The sequence below is a fragment of the Anabas testudineus genome, chromosome 1, assembly GCF_900324465.2.
Source record: "Anabas testudineus chromosome 1, fAnaTes1.2, whole genome shotgun sequence".
Classification (NCBI taxonomy): Eukaryota; Metazoa; Chordata; class Actinopteri; order Anabantiformes; family Anabantidae; genus Anabas; species Anabas testudineus.
In genome coordinates, this window is record NC_046610.1 from 6,771,050 (window position 1) to 6,793,904 (window position 22,855).

The 22,855-nt window shown below is 40.3% G+C and overlaps 2 protein-coding genes across 5 annotated transcripts; both read right to left on the reverse strand.

The window, feature by feature from the left end:
• Positions 1–983: 983 nt before the first annotated feature.
• On the reverse strand, positions 984–12,411 carry ern2 (endoplasmic reticulum to nucleus signaling 2). 3 transcript variants are annotated; one of them, XM_026360168.1, is made up of 24 exons: positions 12,085–12,411; positions 10,659–10,776; positions 10,503–10,536; positions 10,034–10,106; positions 9,877–9,949; positions 9,603–9,725; positions 9,360–9,461; positions 9,019–9,078; positions 8,704–8,920; positions 8,258–8,336; positions 7,957–8,107; positions 7,415–7,557; positions 6,986–7,174; positions 5,727–5,859; positions 5,446–5,550; positions 5,228–5,315; positions 4,619–4,808; positions 4,444–4,540; positions 4,124–4,323; positions 3,788–3,935; positions 3,361–3,488; positions 3,057–3,180; positions 2,908–2,975; positions 984–2,802 (listed from the first exon to the last, which is right to left on the reverse strand). In XM_026360168.1, the coding sequence occupies exons 1-24, from the start codon at positions 12,172–12,174 to the stop codon at positions 2,620–2,622; spliced, it is 2,916 nt and encodes a 971-aa protein (XP_026215953.1). In that variant the 5' UTR covers positions 12,175–12,411; the 3' UTR covers positions 984–2,619. The 3 variants fall into 3 exon arrangements, with proteins under 3 accessions (XP_026215953.1, XP_026215952.1, XP_026215954.1); XM_026360167.1 differs by having other exon boundaries at positions 5,228–5,318; positions 12,085–12,410; XM_026360169.1 differs by lacking the exons at positions 10,503–10,536; positions 10,659–10,776 and having other exon boundaries at positions 5,228–5,318; positions 12,085–12,126.
• Positions 12,412–13,685: 1,274 nt separating this feature from the next.
• On the reverse strand, positions 13,686–20,295 carry LOC113162563 (carbohydrate sulfotransferase 12). 2 transcript variants are annotated; one of them, XM_026360754.1, is made up of 6 exons: positions 20,113–20,295; positions 17,642–18,264; positions 17,289–17,431; positions 15,092–15,220; positions 14,413–14,605; positions 13,686–14,301 (listed from the first exon to the last, which is right to left on the reverse strand). In XM_026360754.1, exons 2-6 carry the CDS (start codon positions 18,158–18,160, stop codon positions 14,029–14,031), a joined length of 1,257 nt encoding a protein of 418 aa, XP_026216539.1. In that variant the 5' UTR covers positions 18,161–18,264; positions 20,113–20,295; the 3' UTR covers positions 13,686–14,028. The 2 variants fall into 2 exon arrangements, with proteins under 2 accessions (XP_026216539.1, XP_026216538.1); XM_026360753.1 differs by having other exon boundaries at positions 17,642–18,270.
• Between the last annotated feature and the right edge of the window lie 2,560 nt (positions 20,296–22,855).

Sequence of the window (22,855 nt, forward strand, 5' to 3'; positions counted from 1 at the left end):
ATTATTTTAATGAATTAAGAAGAATTTGAGAAGTCTAATCCAGAACTTACAAAAGAAATCCTTGAACTTGTTCAAACTGCATCAGACATTCAACAGATAATGCTCGAGTCCAGGAACTGGAGACGCCAGGGAGCCCCAAAGCTTCCCTACGAAGTGTCTGTAATATGTTTTCTTTGTGTTAAAGTTCAGTTAAAAAACACAAAATGACACCAAAGAGAGACAAAAGGACCGACACATAACAACAAAAAGACAAAAAAACATATACAAAGACACGTAATGACCAACAATAGACAAACAACAACCACAAATTGACCAAAAACAGACGGTAAACTACAACACTACTAAGAGGAGACTATAATACCATACCACACTATAGTATACTATACTATATTAGGGGTGTGGGGGCCTTTCACCTGTCTGTGTCCAGGTACAGAGTTTAAATGTGGTTTTAAAAAATAATTTTAGGGTTGGCTTTATAGTTATATTGTGTAATAAATATTTAAATAACACTTTGATGTAATGTTCCAGATAGCAGCGGATCTTTTACACAGTCAAACATCCAAAATATCCAGTGTGTTTTTTTGATGTCATCATTTATTTTGTCTATTTTGTTTTGTATGGCTATGGTAGAGACTTTCCCATAAAGCAACTTTTATGTTTAATAAATATTTCTCTATAATATTCGTGTCATCAGTTCATGAATAAATAAGCAACAATCCAGAAGTTAAAGTTTGGTGAAAAATAAAAAAAACATAATTAATATTTAACAGTCAAAATATCTGTTAATGTGATCCAGCAGGACTGTGTGCGTGTTTGATCAGATTTGTGGTCTGGGAACGTAACAACAGTCTTGTAATGGTTGTCAGACTCTGATGATCTAGTAAGTTCAATAAAATCCACAGAAATCTAAATTAAAACTGTCGTTAACTGAGCAGGAAAATGTTTTTTTAAGATGACCTTTAAGATAACTTTTAAAGGAAGAATAATGTTCATCACACTTTATTTATCCAATCAGAAACAATCTGTGCTGAGAGAAAAGACCTCAGATAAAAACTGATCCTGTAGTGTACAAACTGGAGACATGTCTTATTCTTTGGCACACCCAAATAATTCATTCATTCATTCAAAACCAAATAAGTACAAAAGTGTGATTCTTCATCATTCACTCTGCTGCAGAACTGTAAACAAACCATCATCCAGTAGTTAAAGGGAGAAGAAACAACATGTGACGGAGCATTTAGTGGCGTCAAAAAAAATAGGGTTGATATGTGCACAAACATTCAGTTACCAGTGCCAGTGAGTGTTTTACCATCGTGGCTGAATACACTGTTCAGTCGATTTAGTCACCTTCATGAATGCAGTAACAGACTCACATCACACATTCTGTATTAAAATTTCTACAGAAAAGCAAAGAGAAACACAGCAGCAGCAGCAGCAGCAGCAGCAGCAGCAGGGACAAAGAGTTTGAAGGAACTGATTAAACAGATAATCGTATATTTCCTTTGACACGCAGTCTTGCAACACTGAACTTATATGAAACCATTTGTCCAGTTTCTGTGTTGCCTACAGTGCTGTGACAAAGTTTGTGCACCCTGCAGTCTGTTGTGCTTTTAAATCCAGACGACAAGGCCATTTCAAAGTAACTATCACCTTTCACACTGGGCTCGTATTTTAGTAAACCGACTCCATTAAACTCCAGCCAGGTTCCATTTAAATTTATTAACAGGTTTTATGAGCTTCCAAGGCAGATTTACTACATTTTAAAATATAAAATGTGCAGCAACAACCTGAAAATGGGACCTGTGGAGCATCAGTTATGACACCTGATGTGTGCGGGATCCTCTCATTCATTATTTCATCAGTACATGGTATTTTCTCATTGTTAAATGGACTAGAAAAGATAATATAACTTTCAGTTACACCTCATTCTGCACAACTTTGCTGCCTTTTGCCCAAAGAATCTAAAAAGAAGCTTCTTCATTCTGTTAAAGACGTTATGTTTTCAGTTCTGTTTGTCTCTTAGCAGGAATTCATAAATGAGTTTTACATATTTCAGTGATATTTAGTGAAACTGGCCAAAGAGTGATTTATTTTGGAGCCGTTGTGCTTCTCCTGCTTTGAACTTTAAAGTTGGTTGCTCTGCCTCAAACAAACAACAAAAAATAAATAAAATTTAATTTAAAAAGAATTAAACATGATGTAAAGGCCAGAGTGAAATTAAATTTCAGACTTTTCTGCAACAACAAAACTGAAAATCTTCCCCTGATTTTGTTTTGAGGAAACATTTCACTTAAACAGAATAAAGAAGAACTACCCAACATCTGCGTCTCATCATTGCATTTAAATCTGTGTATTCTGGTCTGTGAAAAGTGTTTTTTTGTAATTTATATTACAAATGTATGCAGTCTGTCTGGAGTGTACGGAATAAATAGTATGAATCTATAAAACAACTCAAGGCATATAAAAACTTTTTCACAGCACTGTACCTTCCCCTTAAAAAACAGTCTGGGCTTTACAAAAGCAATAATAAGACATTGTCAGGGATTTCCTTTGCTCATAAAAAGAACCACAGTGTATTGTAAATGTGTACAGTGAACGGAGTGCAGATACATATGCAGGTTATTTGGCACTGGGGGGCAGATAGTAGGGGTGAAAAAGTCTTTCATGGGCACAGATTTGCAGAGCAGCGTGTGTGTGCATCAGTAACCGTGGAAAACGTGAGGTGAAGTAGCTGACGAAGCCTTCGGGCAGCTCACCGAGAGTCTCCTGCACCTCAGGTGGCAACTCGTGATAGTGATGCTTCTGTAACATGCAGAATGCCAAAGGTCAAAGACAGACTATAGGTGTCAGGAGCCTGCTTGTTTAAATAAGAATAAAAAAAGATGATGTGTAAACACGCAGATTGACCTTATTCCTCATGGCTCTCAACAAGTCTCGGACTGAGTTTCCTTTATATGTCCTGAACCGCCGCAAATCTGAAATGTACATGAAAAAACACAAATTATTATCAGTTCAAACAGCACAGTTACATGGTACTGTGTGAGATGTCTGTTTACCTGTCTGCAGAGGCACAGAGATGTGCATCCTCCAGTTGGTTCGAACCACTGATCTTCCTGCCGTCTCCAGTCTGACCACAATCGGACTGTCTGCTGGTTCTTTCTCTATGCGGTCGCTCACATCCTGCACGACAAACACACATTTACAAAAACAGTGTTTCTACTGTCGAGTCCACACAGATTCAAGGCTAAGCAAGAAGGAAACAGGAAGCAGCACACCACCAAGGTTTATACCCAAACCAGTAGTCGTGAAAAGATATCTCTCTGAAGCTCCACAACAAATCAAATCATCATTTTAACACACCTGGAAAAAGAGGAGCTGCTTCTCAGGGCTCCAGAAGAACGGATGTTTGAGCACACAGGCGGTGGAAGGACGCGACTCCGCCTCAGCACTGATCATTTGCTCGATCAGATCCTGAGCTATGACGTCATCTGATTTGATCAGGATATAGAGATGTTTTCTGATTAGTCGTGCACACTACGATCTCATCAAATACCTGAAAACTGGTAATGATTCTTCACTAATGCTGCAGTTTGTCACCTTGTCTCATGAAGCTCCAAGTGTGTTTGTGAATTTAAATTCTCTATTGCACCTGATGATTTCACTGTAGGATTTCTATAAAATGCACTGAACTAGCTTTAATTCTTGTGGATGCAACAGTGCAAACAAGTGAAGGCAACATAACATATTTAATCTTGCACATAACTACATCAGATTTCAGGAACCTTACCGTGTATGTCCTCCATAAAATGTGAGAGTGAATATTCTCCTGACAGGATGTTAACCTGTCGCCTCAGCGAATCGCCAAAAGGATGCTGCCCCCTGCTGACCACGTAGTAAAACACACAGCCGGCTGAGAACACGTCTACTGCTGCTGTCTGAAGAGAGAAGACAGCTGAATCAGTAAGTTTGCGACATACTAAATGCAAAGTGTATTAAAGACAGAGCAGAATGTAGAGTCTCTCAGGTATATGGGTTTGGTCAATATGTAAAATGGTCACAGAAGATTTCCCCAATACTGTGTCCGGTTATCACAGCAGACTGAACTCTATGATTTGTGTCTCACCGGTTTATTTCCAGGTGTGTCCCGCAGGACTTCAGGAGCTATCCACCCTTCAGTTCCTGGTATTCCTGACCGCAAAGAAAAGCTGCTCCGACCATCTGGGATTTTCTTACAGAGCCCAAAGTCAGAGATGAGAGCTCGGACTCGACCCAACGCATTGGGACCAGAAAGAAGGATGTTTCTTGGCTTCAGGTCACGATGAACTACACAGAGAGAGAAGAGTGAAGAGTGAGTTAAACTGTACTATCAACTGGAAAGAAGGAAAGGATTTAGAAACGTTGTCTTGGACAACGTTGTCTTTTATGTGCATATGCATCTCAGACCAATGTTGAGTGAGTGGAGGTGTGAGAGGCCACACATGGTCTGCTCCAGCAGGGTTATTGGATTCAGCTCAGGAAAGCATGTTGGATCCTCCACATACTGCAAAGAATACGTCCAATTAATGAAAGATGTAAAAAGATTTTTCAGAAAATGCTGAAGTGATTAATAAACTCTGACCTGTTGCAAGGTTGAAGCACACAGTTCAATGGCGATGTACGTAAAGAGACGGTCTCTCTCTGTGCAGAAGTACCGGATGACGTTCGGGTGAGTGTCGGACTCTCGGAGAAGCTGCACCTCTCGCTCTGCAACCTCGACACACTCCGGCAGGATTCGCTTCACAGCTACATTGCGTCCATCGAATTCACCTCTAATATCACAAACATAGAGGATTCAGAGTGGCTCTGAACGATGTATTCTGTCTCACCAGTAAACTGCATGCTTATAACTGAGGCTTTGGAGTCAAAAAAATATTTTTAAAAATACAAAACAATATAAATAATAAATAAAAATATAACATCTTTCTAATGAAACATTTTACTTTTTATTTTACAACAAATCAAACTAGAATACAAATAATTGTTCAATTCGATAGGGTCATTCTTAAAACTGACATAAGAATAGCGTCCATAGCAGGAACTCAATAATTTAAAAGTACATGCTTTGCAAACTGTTCCTGTTTTGCTGTCAATGATCTAACATGTGAATATACAGCACAGTCTTCTGATGAAGCATGAAACTACAGCAGTGTAGTGAAATAATGAAAAACACACATGCATGTGCACGTACCTGAAGACAAAAGTTCCTGCTGAGCCGCGTCCAAGCACCTCCGATGAAGAGAAGGAGATTTTACCAACATACACCTCCTCACTGTTTCCTTCTGAGAGAGGTGGGAAGGAAGAACAAGAGAGACCCATGTCATGTTAACAGTGAGAAATAGTGAGGGAAATAATAAACAGCATCTCTAAACATACATTAATCTACTGTACAGTAGTGTGGTGTGCTACCTGCTGCAGCTTTGGGCCCGCTGGTGTCATTTTTATTAACGTCTGATGTGCTACTGCTGTGAGAGTGAGGACTCGGGGGAGGGTTGGCCGAGGCAGGCAGAGAATCTGGATACACAAAGTTTAAGATACACTACTCAGTCAAGACATTCATGCTACGTTTTAATGCTTCAACACTATTTGGTGCATAGTACAATGGAAAAATAACATATTCAATGATTAAACCCTGGGTTCATTTAATAAAGAGAATACAGCACAGAGAACTTGTTTTAACAGTTACGTACCACTGGAGAGGATCGTTTCAGCAGAAACGGTCATGTCTGAAGAACCCGATGTCACTGTCTGACTGTTTGCACGCATGCGCTGGAGAATAGCCTCTTCCAACTGCCTTTGAGCTTTCAGTTGCTGGGCTGAGCGCTGGAGGAACACAGAGAGATGCAGATCATCAGTGAATGCAGTTAGAAGTTGAAGGCTGAAGAATGTGGCAGAGGATGAATAAATGAGACTCCTCTTAGGGAAAGATGATAAAACTAACTCCCATTCAATCCCAAATGTAAAAGGAAACAACAAAGACCAAAAAACATTTAAAGAACTGCCTAAAAACAGTGAATGTAACTCTATATAATAATAATTATGATTCGAATAAAAATACTATTATTATTATTAATGAGCATACTGTAACTATAGCGCATCCAAATTTAGAAACATACATTTATTTTTTTTATTTGCTTAATACATTTTTTTTTTTTTAACTCACAATTTAAAGTTAAACTTCTTATTAAAATGCAAATGTCTGCCTCGCTCTGCCAACAGCTTCTGGTGGTCAGTGTTATGAAATGAAAATAAATGAGAATACTGCAAAACTTAAACTAGTAAATCAGGAATTATGTTGTAGCCGAACAATGTCACAGCAGTATTTATAATACAGTTAGTCATAACAAAATATACTACTCTATGTGTGAATAGATGTGTTTGCCATGTGTGAAATCCAATTATAGAGATGCTCACACTGCAACACAGTCAAACAAAATTCAGATATCAGGAATTCTACTGACGTTTAATGTCCCTGACAGGAGCAGGGACATTGATCATTCAGGTAATTAATCAGGTTTAGGAACCCTGCTCACACTGCACACCAAACAACAACTGATCAAGGTGAAATTTGTCCCAATTCCATAATCCAATCAGGAGTAAAATCCCATTTTCTTATTTACACATTCTGCAGAATAGAATTTTTTTAGAGTTAATTTCATTTGGAGTAATGTTTCTAACCACCAAAAGAATGCAAGAGCAATATTCAGTCCCTTTAAGCTCTTCTTCAGTCTGTACCAAGCAAATATCTGGCAATTTAACTGTTAAATGCTCAACTGTGACCAGCAGCTAGACACTACCTGGATCTGTTTGATTCTGAACTGGTACTGTACTGTGTTTTTTGGGAGTAGTCAGCATAAACCAGAACAGTAAAGTTGTGCGCTGGACAGCTAAACAATGAGCTCAAACTCTTAAAACTCTAGAGGTTTTTTCACTATAAGCACAAACTCACAGCAGGATATGTGAGTGCGAAGGCCAGCCATCCTCCCAGCAGCAGCGTCAGAACAGCCAGAGTCAGACGGTCTCGAGTAATATAGACGGGTAGCACAGGAACTGGACTCTCAGCCTGTCCTGATAATCTTCCATCATCCCCTCCTCTGTTTGCATTACTGTCTCTATGGCTCCCAGCAACAGTCTGGAACTGAAGGACACAAGAACATAACAAGGAGAAGAAGCAATGGAAATATAATGAGGATTCAGTTGGTTGTCTTCCTTGTTTAGTGTAAAGCAGTTTGTGATCGCAGTGGTTGTTAAAGGAACATTTAGTAGCTAACTACCTTAACTATGTGGTTAAAATAGTCTAACATAATAAGCAGCAACAGCCTGACAGGAGATAATCATTGTCTCTCATGTGCAGACTGCAGTTGGGGCTGTGACTCACATATCGCTCGTAGTAGTAGGAGGCTGGAGAGGCAGAGGAGGCATGAGGTCGAGGAGGGATAACCGCCTCACCAGAACGCTGCAGGGTGACGGGAAAATCCCTCAACATGGTGGTGTGAGCTACTGGGGGGAGCTCATGGTGACCTGAAGATATAATGCATTTAGAGCTGTTTGAGTGTCGGGGTCATTAAATCCAATATTTCAGTTTTAGTTGAACTACTCCAGAGTTTTTGTTTTAAAAACAACAGCATGACAATGAAAATGTTTGGGTTTATAAGACTATAAGAATTGCAATCTATATCATTAAGTCATAAAGTTACAGCTTTATAGCTGGCCTGAACATCTGCCACCTCACCTTGCAAGTCAACAGAGTATGGACACTATCAGACCATTAAAAGTTGCAGTGCAATTGCACCTACAACTGTTCAGAGGAGAGGATGTTTAAGTTCTGTAAAAAAAACATCTTACATATTTTCTACATCTCTCCTTGTATAAATTTTTCCTGCAAGTGCTGTTGAAGGAATATGCTGTGTATGTGTTTACCTATTAGCAACCAGTGGTTTTTCCGGCTGTCTGTGGTGCCTGGTGGATAGCGCACGTCAGTGGACGGCGTGATCTCACACTCGCCCCGCTCTCTGACTGTCACTCCAGCTGTCAGAGGTCCTTCGATTCGTGCTAGAGTCAGACCCCGAGGCTGCCAGGGCACAAAGCAGTCACAATCATGAGCTACTTACTTTCTGATTCACCAGAAATAACCGTTAGGGAGTATTAATACAGATGTTAAAGGAAAACGTGTGTGTGATGCTGATATATGATAAAACATGGATTGGGAATTTGAACTCACCACTAATGACACTCCATGGTGGACAAGAGATGTAGAGGCATAGAGATGGGAGTCCAGCTTCCCAACATAGAGAGTGGGTCTGAAAAAAACAAAAAAAAGTAGTTCTTTCCTCAGTTGATATCATAGGTAATGGACAGATCGGCCTGGAGACAAGAACAGTTATTTATCTTAAGTGTATATTTACAGGTACATTACGATATCATTACCACACCTAGAGATAAGCAGAAGAAAACAAGTGATGTCAGAGTATTACTAAACGTGATGTTATGACAGCTTATCTTGTTGCCTGTGTTTATTTTCAGCAGCACGTGCATAGTTTTGCACTTGAACATAAACAGGCCTGTAGTGTGTTAATAATTATGTACACTTTTGTCTGAGAGCATCTAAGTTACAACTGTGATAAATTATATTACAGATCTGTCACTGCTGGACAATTTATCTCTTACACAAGTTGTGTTTGTGCGCTGGCTTGCTCCTTCACAAACTGATAACTCCACTTCAGTGTGGAGTGTGCGTTTGCCTGGTTGTTGGCAGAGGAGAAGGTGAGGAAGCGCAGCGTTTCCATGGCGAGGGACAGGTGAGGGGCGTGTCTCAGTGTGTCACCGGAGTACAGGTAGACCCCTACGACAGGTGATCCGTAGTTCTGACTCCACAAGACGTCACCTAAGAAGACAGAAAAGCAGTTTTAAAAGATCACAGAGATGGAATAAAGATAGATTCAACCCTCACACACACTAAAACAACACACCTCACCCCCCTACCTGACTCTCTGTCAACTGTCACAACTAGGCCATCACCACTTGACACAAGATGAGCCATTTCTGGAAGGAAAAGCAGGTAAGACAGGTTAGTATTGGATAAAGGTGGAATGTAAATGTCTTCCTCTTTCAGATTTCAAATCTGAAAGAGGAAGACGGATGTATAAAAAATAATATGAGTGTGTAACGTTTGGTCACCATCACTTGACTTTATGGACGATAACTACAAGACCTGGCGTACCGTTTCTAATACTCTAAGGGTTCTATTCATATTTACATTTAACTAATTCAGCAAATGAACGTCATGTTAGTCTGTCTAGGTGAATGTGAGTGCAGGAACGTACTGTAGTCTTGTTTCTCATCATATGCGGGAGCAGAGTAATCATTGTATGTAGCGTTCCATCGCAACTCCTGTGTCTTGGTGTCAAATATGGTTACCACATATTCTGAAAAACAAATGGTGGGATGAAGATGAAAGATGAAAAACAATACCTCAGATCACACGTGTGTGTGTGTGTGTGTGTGTGTGTGTGTGTGTGTGTGTGTGTGTGTGTGTGTGTGTGTGTGTGTGTGTGTGTGGGACAAACCAGTGCGCCCAATGTAGAGCAGAGGGCTGTTGGGACAGATGGATTCAGAGGAGGAGGTGGTTAAACTGGTTTGCTTTTCCCCAGTCTCAGGATCCACCACAAACCACACATCTTGCTTTTTTCCTGCACGTTCACACATACATTGAAACACAAACAAAAAAAAACTATTAACAAAATATTTAAACTATCTTGTTTGTCTATCTTCACCTCTGACACTTGTCTGCCCCACATACAGTTTATAACTACTCCCAGATCACAAATCCCTCTGTCTCACCTGTGTAGAGTATACCGTCAGAGCTCCTGCAGGGAGCTGACTGGACCAGCTCTGGGATGGTAAACGGCAGTTTCTGCAGGTACACCAACACAAAGGGGTCATAAAGTGAAAACAAACACACATACTGACACAAATAAGCACACCCAGCATTCCTCACCATCAGACCTTCCTTGTGTTTTCCACCCAGGACGTATAAACTGCCATCATTGGGATCTGGAAGAAATCCTGGCCTAGAAAACAAGACATACATACATCAGTACAATTGATGTATGTATGTTTTTCAATACTACTGGTCAAACTGTGCAATACAATTTCAGTAGTGTCTGTATTTCACTTTTAGATTTTTACTATTTTTTATTGTATCAAGTGATTGCACATCTAGTATACAGTAGCTTGTATAGATTCTAATATAGTTTGCAACTGCACCATCGAGTTTGATATAATCCTAATAGAACAAACTATGATTTAAATCAGGAACAATTTGATCCAAGAAAACATAAACATGACTCTAAAGCTGACTTGATGCCAACATTTGCTATGGCACTGATCTGTACTAAAAATGTAGAGGTAGTTAAATAATCACCTGTATGTTTGTATGTATGAGTGGAAATTAGCGTGTTACTCACTCTGTGAGGTAGACAGGCAATTGAATAACGGGGTCTGAAAGAATTCAAAGAACTATTTATTAGATAGAGATATTTAAACCATATTTATTAATATGAATAAATGCAGTTTTTGAAAATGAAGATTCAAAATTAGTATTGACATTTAAGTGTATAAACCTTCTCTTAGGGTCCACTTGATGTCTCCTGACTGTTTGGACACAGCATGCAGACTACCGTCAAGAGTAGAGACAAACAGGAGGGACTCTGGAAGGGTGACTGATCTCACCCCTCCAACCTGATGTGCCACCACAGAGAGAGAGAGAAACTTGAAGGCAGCTGTCTGGCAAACAGTCCAGTTACCGTGTCATGTATCATGTAAGATTTCAGCATTGCTTAACACCAGTGTGTGTGAATGTCTGTGTGTGTGTGTGTGTGTGTGTGTGTGTGTGTGTGTGTGTGTGTGTGTGTGTGTGTGTGTGTGTGTGTGTGTGTGTGTCAGTGGGTGTGTCAGGTCTGGCGGAGGCTGATAGTCAAGTCCAACAGTAACTTTCTGCTCAAATAATTAAACTGTGTTGATCATTCAGAGGGATATCCTGGTCCTTATCCTTACACCCATTCACAACACTACACTCCACATTGAAAGGTTGTGTGAGTGTGTGTTTGTTCACCACTCCTATGTTTGCCCATCAAGGGGTGGCAGTCGGTAACACAGAGCAGAACATCACTGAAAGACCTATGGTCATTTAGTGTTTTAAAGCAAGGTAACAATAGAGTGTTACCTTACCTTAAAAAGTACCTTTTTAATTATGTTTATGTTTTTTGTCACTTTGTGGTTATATTTTGGTCTCTGTGCTCCTTTTGTTTTGTCTTGTGTCTCCTTTTAGTTGTTTTGTGTGTCTCTGTAGTACATTTGTTTCCCTTTATCTTAATCGTTTGCCTATTCTAAAGCTGTTTTGTGATCACTTTATGTTTCCTTTTGGTCGTTTATCAGAATTTTTTAGTGTATATTTTGTGTCTCTTTGGGGCGTTTTTCTGTCTCTTTATGGATGTTTTGTGTTTCTTTTTGGTCGGCTTTACGTCTCTTACTTATAGAACGTGTCTCTTCATTGCCATTGTTATTTACATGAACATATTTAAACACGTTTTGTTGTCTACTTCTGATCAGGATGTGTTCACTTGTGGTTAGCTGTTCGTAGTTGTCCTGTCTTGTAGTAGTTTTGTGTCTCGTTTTGATCATTCTCTGTCTCTTGGTGGCTGCTTTGCCTCTCTTTGTGATCATTTAGTGTGTTTTACCTAAGCTGTATACCTGCATTAAACAAGAAATATTAACAGCCACTTCATACAGCTACTGATCCAGGGACCTCCTGACCTCTCAGGTCCCTGGGTGCCCTGCACACATAAACACAGGCGGTATTAACTTTCTTCTGCCAACCTGGATCAGTGAGACAGCTAAACACTTTATACGTCCTATCATATCATTGCAACTTTACTCGGGCCTGAAATAGACACAGAAGCGCAGCGGGGTGCCAGTTGCTGTCTAAATAAGTTCCCAACACACAAACAGTAACAACAGAGACGGAAACAGAAACACAACAAACTTTACCTGTAAGAGTTTTCCTTCCCAGGACAGCAGGAGGATCCACATTAGCAGTCGTGCCAGAGTCCCCACGGCCCCCAGAGCGGTGTCTTTCATGGCTCTGAACCAACTGGACTGAAGCTATTGAACCAACAACAGAGGTCGAACTCTCTCTCTGTTTCCAGCGCTGGCGTCCATCTGTCAGAAAGTTACCGCCGACCGTGTAACATCGCACAAAGCCGAGCGGGCAGTTCCCAAAGCAGCTGAAAACACCAAGCTAACAGTGTGTACCGTGGTGTCCGTGCGTTAACACCACAACAACAACAGCAGCAGCAGCAGCAACACGACCGCTCCGGCCGTTACTCCACATTTCCGTGTTGGGACGGAACCCGTGACGTCACCGGCGAACTGTCAACGGCGGAGTGGGCGGCGCCCCGCCGCGCTGATGACAGCCCGGTCGGCCAATGAACGGAGAGAAGCGGCGCACGGGGGGGAGGGGGGCGGGGCCGTGGAAAGCCCTGGAACACGTGGAGAGCGACAGCAGGACAGCTGTGAGCGCAACAAGGGGAAGGTTCTGTGCAACAGAAGGCGGTGGAGGGGGGCTTACACACAAACACACTCCCATCAGGGGTGTGGAAAGTTGGGAAGTACTGTTATACGACGCTCCCTACATGTCCTACTGCAGCTTTGTTCTGTTGCTTTAACGTTAAAGCTGTTCTAGCGCACTACTTATTACAAAAGAGTAATAGAAGAGCAGAATAGGATCAGCTGCCTTGGCCAAGGTGGCCCAAAGATCACAGCACAGCACAAGATGAACACTTTACGTTATAGTTACAGATGATATGAAGATATTATGGAGAAAATAAAACACAAGGTGCAGGTTTGTGTAGCTGTCAACCGAAATTCAAGTTGAGTCAACAGAAGATGTTTTTTTGCTTTTGTTTTTTTAACTGTACAAATATTTGGCTTTGGAGGAGGATCTTATTTAATTTAAAGTATTTTTACTCTGCAACTTTTTGTTTGGCACAGAGTCTCTATTCTAAGTTATTATTATTAATAATAATACTACTAATAATAATAATAATAATGACATGCTCTATTGATCCCCTTGGGGAAATTGTTATTTGAACAGCTTCAATAGATGGCAGCACTTCTGTGGGGTGTCTCTTCCAAGGACACCTCGACATATAACCAGGAGGAACCACAAATTGAGCCACTAACCATTGGGTGTATACACGATTGTGCCACCAGCTGAGCTAACTGCTGCCCCCCGTTGGAAAATAACCAGAAATATTAGAAAAACAAACAAATTCTGTCATTGTGTATGGTTTCTATATGGTTTCAGACTTTTGGACCCAGGCTTTTGCCTAAAATAGATTGCAAAAAACTACAATATTAAAAGTAGTAGTGTAAAAAGTACTGTATTGTCCTCTGGAGTGATGTATTTCCCTTTGAAAAGTTGTGTATTAGCCTCAATATAAATAACATATACAACTTATGTATTAAATCAAAATTTGAAATAAGAACTGCAACAGATTACTTTTCAGGGGCATTGCTACTTTTACTTTTTCTTTTACAAACTGCCTGTCACACAAACACACTCACACACTAAAAATAGAAAATGAAAGTCGAACATACAAAAACATTTTACTCGTCTGCAACATGTTTCCCTTCAGAAAAGTCAGTTAGCCCCAGTCCTTTCCCTGTATCTTACCAAAATACTATTCACAAATACGATTCAAAGTGCCTTTACATGGGAGAACAGACATAGCTTGTTATCGGTTGTGCTTCAGATATGAAATTATGTCAGCAAATTAGGCCAGCAGGCACTTTGTCATTTGAGGTATGCACAAAACAAATGAAACCAACAGTATCATTGACTGGTCTTTAAAGGCACGTGCTGGCTGTGTACAGGTAGGTGAGCTGTGGGCTCTACACACAGTGCAGCGCCCAGGCCTTTGGCTCTCTGGATTACTCATGTAGCACACTGTCTGGTTTGGGATAACCGAACATCTTAAAGTCTGGTTCGTACAGTTTGTACAGTTCTCTCCTCATTGTTAAGGGTATCTGAGCAAACCAGTCTCTTTCCCAGCTGGTTGCAGTGCGGTTTCGGGACCCTGAAGGGAAGCGTACCAGGTGTTCCACCCGCAGAAGTTTTAGCAGTTGCTCCGCATCAGTTTCCAGGGTCTCTAGTCGCCCAATGAAGTCATACTTGATCTGACAGGGATGGCACAGGCGGTACACCTGAAACACACAGATCATTACATAAATCACATGACTTCACTCTTGCTGGGTGTTTATTATTCCAAATCTTCCCGCCTCAAACTGCACCAGTGTGATAGATAGATAGAATACCTGTCTCCAGTGCTCGTTGAAGACACTCTCCCGCTCAGTCTCTGGATCCAGCAGGTACGTGATAAACTGCTGAAACGTTGGTTTGATCCCTGCTGCAAACGCTTCAGCCGCTGTCCCAGGCAAACTCTCTGATACATTTCCATAACGATGCAGCATAACTGAGCCAAACTGCTTGTAGAAGTCCTCGTTAGGCCTTAAAACACACACATTTTGATTATTCAATGAGCATAAATAATCATAATAATGTGGTTTAATCTCTTCCTCACTCAAAAATGTGTTTTGCTTCTATTTGTTTTCTAGTCAGAGTGATGTTTGAGTTTGACACCATTAGAAAAGATAATCTGAGCTCACCTTAAAACTTGAAGACTGCATATTGTACAAGTAAGATATTAAACACTGCAAACAGTTTGGAGGCTAATCACAGTCTAATAAGCAACGTAGGTAAGTGCACAGTGAGAACTGGTGTCATGTTGCAACATCTGGTTCAACTTGGAAAATTAACAATATTTACATATCCAGAAATTGTAAATGAGAAGATGAAATGTAGATTTTTATTATTCACACTGAGTAATTGAAATGTCTTAATGTGTGACTGGAGGTGAACCATGCCTCCCCCCCCTTTTAGACGAGTGTACATGCACCAACTCTCTCTTTCTCTCCACCATTGGTTCAAACACACCTTCCAAACTTGTTCCTAAAGGCAGAGATGAGACGCACGAAAGGATCTCGCACAAACAGAAACTTGGTGTAGTGCTGGAGCTTGAGTGCCATCAGGTGGCGGGACAGAGAACCATAATTACGCCAAAACCTGGTAAAAAGAAACACACAGAAAAAAACAGATATCATGAGAGATCTTCTATTCTGTCCCTGCCTTCCCTCTTAAGTTGTTTAAAGTCTTGTTTGGTGATATCTCTTGATGACTTTAAGACATAACATCAGCATTACAGGAGAAAACAATGTGCCTTGTACTGTGGTGCAGGCAGACAAGCACCTTCTCAGATACTAAATACAGAAAGCTCCCAGGGGGTGGAGAAAGGTCTGTCTGTGCTGCAGCTCCAAGCCCCGCCTGACGTTTCCACTCTCCTGTTCCAAGTGTCAACTCAGTAAATAGCGACTTCAGCTTGTGGATAGTTTGTCAAACACAGTTTCAGTCTATCTGAGGTGTGAATAGTGTAAGAGAAGTGGAGACAGACATGAGGAACGGCTGCAGAGAAAAACATAAGTAATTTACAAAATTAGTTTTAAATTAAGAAACTATTAATGTGACTTTTTCACAATTTATAGAAATAGATGTTTAGATGTTAAAACAGCAGGAGAGCAAATATAAATATATCCAGACTGTGTTATTATTGCAGAGCATTGAAGCTGCTTCTGCTGCTGCCTGACATCCTGATTTATTAGCTGATTTTCCTTTGGGGTTTTTTTTTTTGTGTGTGTATTTGGTTGTCCAGTCTTCCTATTTAGACACATTTTTAGTCTCCTGGTTTTCCATGTTGACTTTCTGGAGAGACTAAATTCATTGTTCAGCAGAACTAAAGTCACTTTTGCTTAAAAAATTAGTAGATGAAGTCTCCAATAAATGAAAAGCTCATGTAGTTATGTCATGCCTAATGCTGAATGTACTTTAGGATTTGTCATGGTTGTTAACAGGCTTCATCATATTTGGTCCAGTGTTGATGAAGTCTGAAGGATAAAATACTTCCCTTTTTCCTCTGAGCCTGCTGCTCAGTAATTTACCAGCTAATGAGCTCATTTTTCATCATGAACTGAACTTTACCGACCACATCTCCGCTGTCTCCAGGGCATGCAGATTTGCCCTTTTCAACATCAGAAAGATCAGACGCTACCTTTCGTACTGTGCTACACAACTCATTGTGCAGGCTCTGGTCATATCTTGGCTTGACTACTGCAGTGTCTTACTGACGGGGTTACCAGCTGCATCAAAGCCCTCCAGATGAGACAAAATGCAGCACACATTACACCACTTTTCAGGTCTCTACACACTCAAAGCCCTGACCGTTATCTACAGAGTGGTCAAATCAACAGCACCGGCTTAGTTGAACTCCCTCATCCTGGTTTACAATCCCTCTCGCTCACTTTACACTGCAAGCGGATAACGTCTTGTGGTCCCCTCACCTCACCTCAAAAGATCCCAGGCCAAACTTTTCAGCTCTGTGGTTCCACGACAGCGGAATGACCTGCCCACCTCAGCTGCCTCACTATTAACTTTCAAAACTTTGCTGAAAACAGAAAATCTACAGATCATTAAAAATAGTAAAGTAATGTGTGATAAATATTAACATCCTCCTGATTCTGCCCCTGTTGTGTGTATCTTATATTAAACGGCTTCAGATCTTCAAACAAATTAAACATCATCAAACTAAGCTTTAAATTATGATTGTATTAGTTGAAGTAAACATGTGATGTAATATCAAGTAGGCCTGTGAAAAAAAAATTATTCGCCCCATTAATTACTACATCCATAAACCAACCATACTAAACTGCATTTATCAGTCTGGGAAGGTTACACAGCTATTTTTAAGGCTCTTGTACTCCAGAAGCACAGAAACACTATGTACTAAATAGAGAAGACTTGGGACAGTAGTGAACTTTCCCAGAAATGTCTGACCTCCCAAAATTAGTTCAAGAGCACAGCAGCGACTCATCCAGGAAGTCACGAAAGATCCAAGGAAAACATCTAAAGAACTGCAGATGTCTCTCACATACAAAATAAGAAGAAATCAGAAGATAGTGCTGCATAACTCTCTGAATACAACGTGTACTTTTACTGTTGAGGAGATTTTAGTTATACCTACACTTCTAAATGGAGGATTTTTACTGCTGATGCAATATTTTTAGACTGTGCTACTGCTTACTTGGCAAAAGTGAGGTGAAGAGAGGAGTTGTGTACGAGATCGGGTGGTACAGCTTCTGGGTCAATGTAGGGTTTTCCTGAGGAGGGCGAGATCAGAGACTGAGACAGAACCACCATGACTCTCTTCCAGTTGGTGCACGCAACCTGAGAGGAGAGCAGCAAAGGGAAGAAAGGAGGACAGAGGAGGAAGAAAGAAAAACAAGAGCATGTACAGAGTGTTGTGTGAATTTAAGATGTGCTTCTCCTCTTACTCTCTTACTGTTTTTCTAGCAGTTCCTCCACAGCACAGTTAACTTTAACTCACCACCCACACGTTCATACAAGTACACACACAAATACAAAAGACGCCCGTACCTTGGGAACGTAGCAGTATATAATCCGGTGTTTATCGTCCACTATCAGGTGGTCCAGCTCCCTGTTGGGGACCTGCTCAAATGCACGAGTCCTTCCAGGAAATTCCACACCGTCCTGCCCTGAACACACACCCATAATCCTCTGCTTCCTCGCCTCCTGTTCCCTGTCATCAGCTGAACTCGTCTGCTCCTCATCCTCCCTCGTTTTCCCGTTCCTCTCTCCCTTCTCGTCTATAAGTTCTTCAGCTGTCTCTCGTGACTTCTCAGAGATGAGTTTTGTAGTCAAAGCCGCATTGGGAGGATTAGAAATGAAAGAACCAGCCTGGACTGTGCTGGTGGTGGGAAAAAGCGAAGGCCTCGCAGTCGAATGACTGAATGAAGAGTGAAGTGACTCGTGTTTGGGGTCTTGTAGAGGATAAAGGTTGAAGCCTCCGACGTCGTCCCAGTAGACGATGATCAGCAGAATCATAAACAAAGAGCCCAGAACAAATGCCACTCGTAGACCACGCCATATTCCCATGGTTATGGCCAATCCAGAGCCGTGATTGGTGAAAAAAGAGGAAGAGGTTATCTCAGTTCCATGGTGGCCATCTATCACGGAAGGACACGTTTCCTGTTTGTCGGCTGCAACTTAAAGAAACAGGAAATGTTACCTCAAAGCTCGGTTCCTCCTTTTTGAGAATAAGTGTAAATGATGAACAAGTACAGGTTGTAGCAAAGAAAGCACTGGATATAAGAAGTCTGACACCATGTTTTTATTTTTATTCTAATAAGATAAAACAGGAAGTGGATCCATTAATACCGGAGTGTCAGGTACATTCACCCAACACTGTACTTGTGCTATGAAGCTGCTTCTGCTCAGCTACATTCCAGATAAATATTAAAATATAAATACTTAATATAAAACTTCATGATCCAATGCATTTATTCACAGCTACAGTTATTTTTATTTTGAAACTTATATATAATCTACATATAAAACATGTGATGAGGTTAAAATTTGATTATAAAATTCAATGTTTAACACATTCTTTCTCTGTTTAGTGTCAATTATACTGTATTTTGTATTATTAATTAAATTAGGAAAAGTAAGTTTAGTAATTAATTTGATGCAGTAAAAGAACAATATTTTCCTCTTAAATGTCGTATATTAGTGTGTAGCATCAGTGTAAAGTAGCAGAAAATGAAAACACTCAACAAAAAGATTTATAATCAATGATTAATGTTCTTATGAATGACTTATAACTGGTTATAAATTATATTATACATGACTGAATCATTATTAACACCATTAACTATTTTCCTATAATCTTCTTATGATACCGACACTTAATTTATTTCAGAGTGACACATCTGTGAAGCAGATTAAATACAATGTACTGTTATTATTAGACTTTTATGCTCATTTACCCAAGTACCTTTACAATATTCAGTACTTGTACTTGATACACACTATATATTATACTAAAACAGTATAATAATAATAATAATAATAATAAAAATATACAGACCATTCAGTTATTTACAATATTAAGTCCAAATCATTCAAACTAATCATTTTAATAGCATGTGTTACAGATGGAGAGCTACTGTCCTGTTGTTTCCTCCACAGTGAAGCAGCCCAGGGGCCGTGGGAACCTCAGGCTCTGCCCGGGGCGCTCAGCTGTCACTGAGGTGTGAACAAACGGGGCAGTGGGGGTGGAAGCAGCTTTGGTCCAGAGCCCCCAACACCCCTTTATTGTTTGGCACATAAAAAAAAACATCTGCTGTTGTGGAAAATAGTGGAAAAACTGACGGCACTGAGAGAAGAAATCATCTTGGAGCAGAGAGAGGCAGAATCTGCTGCGGCTCATACTCTGACAGAGGAAATTACTGGGTTTCCTGTGGTGTTTCTTTCCACTAGGTTTTAAATCTAAACTCCACGTTGACTGGTGGGACCCAGTTTGAAAGGTCTGCATGCACAAACTCTCTGGTAGCTCACACAAACAAGTGCACACAAACAAAAAAACACACAGTGTGTAAATATAAACATTTCTGTGCAAAGACAGACCCTTACTGAAGGTGCACTGATTCATCTTAATTCATAATCTATTTTTATTTTTTCTTCTTCAAAGGATTAACTATCACCCCCTCCCCACATTTCCTATTTATACTGTACACAACTTACAATGTGCCCTTTCACCGGCAGCACCGGACACTGACTCTCTCCCCCCTAGACAAACTCCACACTGTCGTTTTTACAGCAGCTGCAGTGCAGGATAAAAAAAACAAAACGCTGCAGTTATGTTTCTCCACATTCTGCTGTGATTTCTCCTCCTCATGCCTCCTCTGAGCTGGAAGAAAGAAAGCCCGGCTGTGATCGCTTTATTCCCGTCACACCGGCAGCATCACGGCTGCAACTTCCCCGCTGAGGACTTTAATCCGTGTGCGTGAGAAAAACAGAGACGTGAACCGACTGATCGTTTGTCTCACCTTGTTCCGGAGCTCCATGGTGCTGCTCGGTCGCTCCTTTGTCGCCTGCTCGGTGTCCCCCTCTCCGTGTGTCCGTCAGCCCGGTGATGAGACCGGGCGGACGCTCCAGGACTGTAGCGGTCTCCGCTTCCCACTGAATTCAGCTGAATCTCGCGAGAGTTGCTGGGAACCGGCCTCCCACTCCTGCACACTGCAGACTGAGTCCCCCCCCCCACGCTGCACACACCGCCCGCATTGAGCTGTGAAACCAAAAACCCGCCTCTGCATATCATAGGGTTCCCAAACTGAGGCTCGGGGACTCCTGGTCGGCCCCACCCCACAGGAGGCTGCACCAGAAATAGAAATAACGGAAAGTAACTAAATACATGTATTTATTATAAGTACTGGACTTACTGTAGACTGTCTTACAATTAAAGTTACTTATATAATATTTGTATATTGAAATGTTATGATACTTTTACTTTGTTAAGCTACAGGGAAACACCACAAAGCTGTATGAAGAGTTTCTTCTAATAAAATAGTATCTTAAGTCAGGATAACATAGTATTTTTTACTTACATGTAACCCCTAACCCTCGAACCCTAACAAGGCCTCTTCCACCCCTCTGACTATTAATATACAGCAAGGCCAGATTTAACAGTGTAGCAGCTCCTTTATGTGTAGTTAAGAGTAAAACCATCAACCTTTTACTAAAAACACCACCTTTTCATGTACTTTTAATGTAGTACAATGCTTGTTTACTTTATTCGTTTTGACTGTTTCTGACTATTTTTAGCTTAAACAGACCAAACCATAACTTAATAACTTAAATATCACAAAGGTTTTACTCGGTAGTTGACTCAGCAGTTCACATTTTCAGGTTAAGTTAATTCTAGCTGTATTGTTTTCATTTTAAGGTTTTCGGGCAAATGGAAAAAAAAAAACATTATTAAGACAACTGAACAATTAAAACTATTTAAAACCTGCTTTGTGGTTTGTGGCCAAGCTGGGTGGGAGTTCATAACTATAAAATCTGTCTTTCTTAATCCTTCTGTAGCTACCGTAACGTCGTCTCACATACACAACCTCTAAATGAGTATGAACATCAAGAGTAGGAATATTTAGGTGATTATACTGCAGTGTTTGTACAGCTGTTTCTGTTTGTCAGGTACTTACTGTGTACGTGCTTTCTTCTCTTCAGTACACGTGTGTCCATAACAGCCTAAACACACTATTGTCCATGTTTGAATAGAGACTCAACATCTGCTTCTTAATGAGTATTTTTAACATCTGTGAGCCAGTGGGTGAAGGAGGAGGTGGCTGCTGTCTCCACATCACTGCTCTTTCGCTGGAAGTTAGGATCACACCAGCTTTTTTTTTTTCCTCCTAAAAATAAAAAACATTTCCAGTGAAGATCAGATTTATAGTTAGACCCCACAAAATATTTGGATAAGTCATTGCAAGCTTAGCACCAAATGTGCATTGTCATGTTTCCAAACCCAAATCAAAAGCCTGTTGTTGATTTTGGAAGAAGACTCGTGATGCAGATTCTCAAAAATGAGTCATGGTTCAGATTGTGTGGAAGTTTCCACCAGGCTCCTGCTACATAACATCTTCTACAAATATTTGTTAACTGTTCTCAAACGCACTGATCGTCTGTATGAGAGAGCGTGAACATACATCTGGTCCATTAACGATTTCTGCAGCCTCCAGCGTTAATATCCTAACTGACCCATTTCACTTCTGATAACTTTATATCTTCATCTCAAAGAATTCCTATCATGTTTTAATTTACTTAACGCCGTCTGAGCCAGAGCAGTGAAGGCTTTAACGTCTATGAGAAAACTCAAGCATAACTTTCACCTCAATGAAAGAGCAGCTATCCAGAGGAACAGAGAGAACCTGTGATCTTGGTTTGACTAAAATATTTTCTTTTCCACAAAATACACAGTATTATGAAGCCGTGAGTGACCCTCACTTAAATATTTTGAATCACAGTAAAAGTCAAAGCAGAGATAAATTTCCACCTATGCACATTTTCTTTATAATTTACTCACTTTAAACCACAAACAGAAGTCTCTATTGGCAGCTAGATGATGCGTCAGCAGCTGAGTTTAGGCTGAAACACTCAGAAGAGTTTTTAAAATTAGATTTGTTGTTTAGAGTCATTTTAAAGTCTCAGCTGCAGCTAAGATAATGAAAGAACAGAAGCCTCAGTGTTTCAGGAATGTGACTGCAAAACGTACTGTACCTGTATAATCCCAATCATGATACATGTGTCAACCTTTCTTTAGTGCATAAGTAAACGGTATCACCTGTACATCTGTGTTAATGAATAGAAAACAATTAAAATGAAAACTATCAATACATTTAAAAACTGTATTGTAACAGCTGAACCATTGTTGGTAGAAATACAACAGCCACTTGGGTTTTCACTCTGATTATTTCACTTCAGTTAAAGCTTCATTTTGTAAAGATGCTACATTTACGAGGAAGAGAAAAAGATGGTGTTACTGCCTATGTATCAGCTTTGGTTACATTATAGGGAAACTATTTCCCATTCATGTTACTAACAGTATCAGTATTTTCCCCTTTTAACTGATTAGTCTCGTATGATTAGCCGTATGTAAACATTTCTGGGACAGACAACACCAAAACATCTTTAATGCACAGTGATACTATATTTGGTAAATTACTGAAAGAATTCTCAAACCATTTGTTTAACTTTCTTTTTTCTTTTAAATCAAAGTAGTTTTTTCAGGAC